Here is a 7479-nt window from a genome sequence, read left to right on the forward strand (position 1 = left end):
CACACACACACACACACACACACACACACACACACACACCTTACTTCTTTGCACATCATTCATTGCACGTACATCCAGTCACACAAACTTTCCTCTGTGCACACTACTTATATGCACAAACACACACAGCCTCTGAGGGGAGAGTGGAGATCAGTAACGCGGCACCTGCTGGGGGCCAATTTGGAGAGCAGAAACTGAAGACAGAGAGAGAGAGAGTGAAATGCAGCGATGATAAACCTCGGGCCAACTACCCGTTTATATCTTATATTGTTCAGGTGATCCATGCTCTTTTATGGTTTATGTAGCAGGCCTTCTGCTGCTGCTGCTGACCCAGCACACACACACACACACACCATCTGTGACTGCTCAATACCCAAGATAATTTACAAACGCATGGTGGGACCAATACTGCTGATGGTCAGGTTATGTTGAATCCTATGGACGGATGCAGTTATTTTTGGTTAAAAAAAAATATTTTTATAATACGATCACCATATCCTGATAGTGGTGCATGAGACCGGTAATATGAAAAGATCATGTGCCTCTGTGTCCTCCGATGCTCAGAGGAGGAAAACAACCAATCAGAGCTGATCTGGACCCTGCCGTCTCTGAGCAGCTGTCAATCACTCACGAACTCTGATCAAACGGTCAAACTAGGCAGCGCTGATCAAATATGAATCAATATTCTGTTATTGTAATGCCTATTTTTCTCCTCAAATGTTTTCAGAAACATCTTGTAGTGTACTGTTTAGCTGTAAAATGAGAAAGTTTGTGACCCGGCAGCCATGTTGAGATCAGTTGAGGAAATACCAAGCACCGCCCACCAGCCGGAGCAAACTCTCATTTTACAGCTAAACAGTACACAACAAGATGTTTCTGAAAACATTTGAGCAGAGAAATAGGCATTACACACACCAAAACAAATTGTGGGAAAATGTGTTTTTTTGCAATTTAGTTCGCGAGTGATTGACAGCTGCCTCCGTTGAATGAACAGCCAATAGGAAAGCTCTCTGTCTTTGAAATGACCTGTGATTGGCCAAAGTCTCCCGTCAAGATTTTTTAAAGCCTGAAAACAGAGCCATGAGGTGCAGAAGTCTAGTTTTCTCTCAGAACACTTGAATTACAATATGCTGAAAGGTTATTATGGAATTTTTGCCCAATGATGCCAAAAACATTCTGCCTACTGCAGGTTTAAACAGAAGGTCCAACCTCCATGCAGATCTGTACTCATACATTTTTTGTCACTGGGAATAAAAAAAACAGCATTAAGAAAATGTAGTGTTCTTTAGACATTCCTGCAGCTACATCATGGTTTACTACATGACATATGGATTGTGTTTACTATCACTCAGGCTTTAGACCTGTAGTAGAAGTGTATCATGTTTGCAACTCTATTCTCATTAAACAAACTTATGTTGTACATGTTTGACTTGTACAAGTACTGGTCTATGCTTTTCAGAATGGGTCAATGCAGGTCACTCATGACCCCACTGCTGACCTGGGTTGAGCCTGGCTTTGAACACCAGACTCTTTGGGGATAGAAGTTGATTTTAATGTAATTCACAGTTCTGAACAATTCTGAGGTTAAGCAATATGAACTATAGGTGCAAACACGAGTCTTTGTGATGCTCAGGGATTGACCGGTGACGACATTCTCTCATGAAAGGAGGGGGGTCGAATGTGGGTTGAGCATGTGCTCAGTAAAGCCTGGGTCTCCTATATTAACAATCTTTAGATACCAAGTGGCTGAGACGAAGTAAACTGACCCACAAATACTGTGGTACAGCAGCTGCATAGACAGCAGCTACAGTACGGGAATGTGCAGAAAGGACATTACTGGATTACTGGCTATCCCTCTCATCTTCATGGTGTTGTTTATAATTGTACATGCAGATGGTTTGTGACATTCATGAACACTTTCTATGATACCGAATTATGTGACAACTTTGGAGACTCTGCTTTTGAGCTGATTAAAACTGCTTTAAAGCACGCTTAGTACTCTCCAAATACTGCAAATGTGTGCGTTGGTTGTGTGTTGGTAGTGTCCTGTTATTATGCTACTATTTTGGCAAGGACCCTTGAAGAAAAAAAAATCTCAATCTGAGAAAGCATAATGGTGGAATAACGATCAAACAAACATGTTTCACACAGTCGGTCCTCACCAAGTGTTCCAGTAATGGTTGCATATTTCAGGAACTTTAACTAATAACTTGGTTTAAATAAAAAATTGGATATTATCAACATTCAAGACTGTAACAAGATTAAGTCGCCACGCTGACGCCTCTAATGTTGAATCCTATGCAAGAATCTCGGCACATGAAACATGATGAACTTACACGACAATGCGGCGGTTAAGGAACCAGTATTTGCGGTTGTGTCGGTCATAGCCGACTGGCAGTTGTCGAATGAACGGTTTGCTCCTCTGCACTTCTGGGATGCAGTCCGCCACGCCGGGTACCTTGTGTGCCACACACACCTCGCACTGCCACTCGTCCTCCGGCACTTCCTGCAACGGCGGCTTCACACACTCCAGATGGTAAACGGCTGAACATGTCTCGCAGCACAGCAGGTCACCAAGGCGATGGCAAACTCTGCAGTGGTCGTCGTAGGCAACCACACCTTCCGACAATAGCTCCTCCCGGGCAATGTTGGTCGCCAAGAACTGGTCCACCAAAAACTGGAGAACTTTGATTTTACTCTCCAACGGTTCATACGGGTAATCCTCGCACTCCTGGCAAGGCAGAATGTGCCGGTACTCCGGGTCGCTCTCGCAGTACGCTCGCACAACCTCCGGCCAGGTCATACCATCAACGAAATACAGAGTGGAGTTGACAGAGTCCTTAACGTCTGTGGGACCAAATGTGGTGTTGGAAGTGTCTTCCTCTCTGAGAATAGCTTTGAGCAGGGAGATGTGGGTCTCTGCCAGCAGCGTGCACTGCTCCTGGCTGGCCACCGCCGCACAGAAATCCTCAAAGCGGAACGGCGAGAGCCGCAGCACCGAGCCAAAGTTGCGGAGGACTTCGTAGACGGCAGACACGTTGAGGAGCTGTGAGGTAGGAACCTGGAGGTCCTCGGAGGACTTGGGAAGCTCCAGGGAAGGAATGTCCTTTGCCTCAAGGATGGGAGACTGCGGTCGCAATGCCCGACTCCTTCTCCGGCCTGTAAGAAGGGAAAGAAAAAGAGCCAGGAGTGAGAAGAAGGGTGGCATAACAAAGAAAATGAAGAGCAAATATGTATATAAGAAATAAAAGAACCATTTGCGTAAACGTGGTAATTGTGTTGTATACAGTTCACCTGACGAAAATGCATGAAGGACTGAGCTACAGTATATACCTTATGTTTATTATAAGTCAATGCAACCTAAAGCCTGAAGTTATTAGCATCCTTGATGCCTCGTTTGACTGCACTCATACAGGAGGATACCCCTGGGCAGACCATCAGAATAGATTCCCTCTTCAAGTTTCCCTGGTGAACGCCAAAGTGACACCAGTAATCCAAATTTTGTTCCAATAAAAAGGGCATTACAACAATATACGAATGAAATTTAGATGACAAAACCCTATACATTTCAAATACTACACAGGACTAGTAGAATGCCTAATTTTGGAGGGACTCACAAGCTAGTGTGAATGTGATTATTTATTTTACAGCGTGATACAGAAGAAGTCATATTAGAAAATGGTAGACAAGCCCATTCTTGTCCCAGGACAATAAGCTAAATACTCCCACTTGCCTTTTTTATCTACTGTGTAATTAATGCAATTATGGTGCAGCTTATGTACCTGCATATTCCCTCCGGTGTCTGCGCACATTATCCATTTCTGAACACAGTAATGTGGAATAAGCCAACATACAGTATGTATTTGATGTGAATGGGTCAGTGCAGATCATTCGACCTGGCCTCATGACCCTCAACGCCAGTTGAATGCTTGCCTGAGGCTGCGTAGCGTTGTTATGACAGGGTGAAGAAACATTTCTTTAATCACTGTAGGATTAGTATACTGTTACTATTCACTAATCCTAAAATTACGATATCCTTACAGTCGATTGGTGTGATGTTCCAGTTTTCTCATTTATCTGAAACGAGGGTCGAAAAGGACAAAGGGTGTCGTCTGCTGTATGGATTGTAAAGCCCCCTGAGGCAAATTTGAGATATTAGGCTATATAAATAAAATTGACTTTACTTGACTCGTGAGCTCTTCTCAATCTCAAAGATCCTTTAACATTATTGTAGAGTGCAGGATGCTGCATTAACTTTTCATAAGGAGACTAAATCACCAAATCCTATAAAGTGAAATCACTTCATCCACACTGTCTACCGTGTTGTATGTTCAATGTAAACACTGCGGTTACTGCTGATAAACTGGAAGTCGATAACTGTTTAGCAAATATATTTGTATTAGGTCTGTTATGGTTTAGCATTGATGTGTCAACAGTGAAACAGTGATGGGACTACAGCGGCAGGACTGGCTGATTCACAAATGGTGACAGCCAGGGATTAACCTGTGACAGCAGTCTGGTATGAATGGGTCAAACGGGTTGACCGCTGCTGGTTCTTTATTCGGCATCAAACACAGGGAGTGTGTGTAAAAGTGGTATGTGTGCGGGTGTGTGCAATGTGCTTGAAAACAGCATGGAAGTGTGTGTCTGTGTGTGCGTGCGTTCCAATACCCATACTACCAACCATACCATTAAGTATGCCAGAAAAAGATTTAGTATGTCAAATGCAGTATAACAAAAATACCAAGATGTCCATTTTGCAGTATGCAAGCCAGCGTGCTTTTCTGGCTATTCTGACCCACAATCCTCTGCACAGCGGAAGATACGTCACATGGACTGAGCCGCAGAGAGAGCACAGACAGATGACAGCCCGATGACAGCTATCGCATATATCGGATTAGGGATGCACTGATACCGATACTGGATATCAGGCCGATACTGACTCAGATAGCTGTATCGGATATCGGTGACAATGGGGCCGATCTATTCAATTCAATTTTATGTTAATTTTTGTTTAAGTTTTGACCAATTTGTTGCTGCATTAAAAAGGTTTACACTTAAGTTGCAATTCCTGTTAATTTTGAAGATTTTTATCAAGTTGTTGGTGTACAATTTATTATTTTAATAAATAACAATTAAATAAATCTATGTATTTGTTGGTCACATTTTGTTTTACAAAGTTAGGAAAGCAATGTTTAAGTAAAGCCTGATGTTGCCTTACACATAAAAGAATGATCCCAGTCACTTCGACACAGTGAGGCATACAGCTTATTGGTTAAACACTGATATTGGTTCGGTACTCTGTATCGGCCGATACCCAAAGCCAAGGTATCGGTATCGGGACTGAAAAAGTCAGATTGGTGCATCCCTGTATCGGATATGAGCAAGAAGGTCAAAGTTCAAGGCGTAATATTTATGATGAAGTAGTATGTCACAATTACTGCATGCAACAGTATGGACTTCCTAAGGGCAGCTGCAGAAGAACAAGTATGCGAATTAGAAAGCAGCCTGTATGTCCATGGCAGTGAAAGCACATTGGTCTTACGAAAGACCCCCGGCCTCACACTGGGCTGCACAATGCTGCCATGTTCACATGTCTGTATAAAAAGCAGGTCACTGGAAGTTGGGAGGTATGCGAGTAATCCCTGAAACCACTTAAATGGCATCAAAGCCTGATCAGTGTGTAGTGAAGTGTTTATAGGGTGAACAAATCAAGAAATATAATCTACAGTCAAATACAAAGAACATTTTTGTTTCAAAGAAAAATGCACCCAAAAAAGAAATTAAGTTTGGTGCCACAGAGAATTCTGTTGAACAAAATGTGTAAATGCACAAGTTTGGATCCCCCTTTCACTATTTTTCCAATCCTATATGTAGAATTACTTCCGGTGCTTTACATAATTTTTTTTACATTTTTTGCAGACACCACTGTATTAACATGGTGGTGGCTCTAATTTACTCACCTGATAAACACAGTGGTTACTATGGTAACGGTGCACCACGTAATATCGTAATGAGTTGGTGTTTGCAACAAGTGTAAAAAAAAAAAAAAAAAAAAAAAAAAAAGGAGCGGCTCTCTTCAAAACAAAGGCCTGTCAAACTCATTTAGCAGCATTATGCAACAAAATATGTCTCCTAAAATCAAGTTGGACACGGTACAAATGTGTAAAAATAAAAATATTATTACTAAAGTTATTTATTTGACACTAATTTCAGTACTACAGCCTTAAAGAGAAAGTAGTCCTATTATATCAAATGGGGAAACAATGTTTAAAAACATGTTTTGATGGAGCATAGTCTAGACAGTATAAACTGCACTTACTGTAGCTGTGTCTAACAGTTACATAAGCAGAAATGTTGAATGAATGACATTTAGAAAGTGATAAATACAGTCCATGTATGAAAACACGTTAAATAAAAAAATTCTTCTTATGCAACAAAATATGTCTCCTAAAAATCAAGTTGGACAAGTTACAAATGTGTACAAAATAAAAATACAATTACTAAAGTTATTTATTTGACTCTAATTTCAGTACTACAGCCTTTAGAGAAAGCAGTCCTATTATATCCAAGGTCCAATAGGGAAACAATGTTTAAAAACGTTGTTTTTGATGGAGCATAAGTCTACATAGTATAATTATTTGACGGACACTTTGTGCAATAATCTGGCAAAACTGTAATCTGGCAAAAATGTCATCTCGTCAATATGCATATTGTATTTTTCTATTTTCTATTGTATTATCTTTTATATTTATATTGCACTATCTTTTTTTATTGTATTATCTTTTCATTAGCACCTATGGGATTGTCACAATCTAATTTCGTTGTACTACACAATGACAATAAAGGGCTTGAACCTTGTATAAACTGCACTTACAGTGCTGTGTCTAACAGAATGAATGACGTATAGAAAGTGATAAATACAGTCCAAGTATGAAAACACCTTTGAATACAGCGTGCACTAAAAAAAAATCAGGTAAAAAAACATCTTCAGTTTTCAACATGTGTTGAAGTCTCTTCAAAACAAAGGCCTGTCAAACTAATTTTGCAGCATTATGCAACAAAATATGTCTCCTAAAATTGAGTTGGACACGGTACAAATGTGTAAAAAATAAAAATACAATTACTAAAGTTATTTATTTGACTCTAATTTCAGTACTACAGCCTTAAAGAGAAAGTAGTCCAATTATATCAATTATAACTATGTTTAAAAACGTGTTTTGATGGAGCATAGTCTACTTAGTATAAACTGCACTTACTGTAGCTGTGTCTAACAGTTACATAAGTAAACATATTGAATGAATGACATATAGAAAGTGATAAATACAGTCCATGTATGAAAACTCCTTTAAATACAGCTTGCACTTAAAAAAAAGTCATGTTAAAAAACAAAAACAAAAAAAAATTCTTCAGTATAAAAATGACAACAAAAAATGTGCTGATCCGACAAAAAGTCAAAAACACGAGAGCCGGTTGAAG

General features: G+C 40.1%; 1 protein-coding gene across 10 annotated transcripts in view; it reads right to left on the reverse strand.

Moving 5' to 3' along the window:
- The window catches only part of LOC141764929 (nucleosome-remodeling factor subunit BPTF-like), a 51728-nt gene that overhangs the window by 43232 nt on the left and 1017 nt on the right, over window positions 1–7479 (reverse strand). For all 10 annotated transcript variants that reach the window (XM_074630627.1, XM_074630630.1, XM_074630629.1 and 7 more), the window contains exon 2: window positions 2337–3159. In XM_074630627.1, coding sequence (XP_074486728.1) covers window positions 2337–3159 — 823 coding nt within the window. The remainder of the gene's footprint in view (window positions 1–2336; window positions 3160–7479) is intronic.

Source organism: Sebastes fasciatus, chromosome 3 (genome assembly GCF_043250625.1).
Source record: "Sebastes fasciatus isolate fSebFas1 chromosome 3, fSebFas1.pri, whole genome shotgun sequence".
NCBI classification, from domain to species: Eukaryota; Metazoa; Chordata; class Actinopteri; order Perciformes; family Sebastidae; genus Sebastes; species Sebastes fasciatus.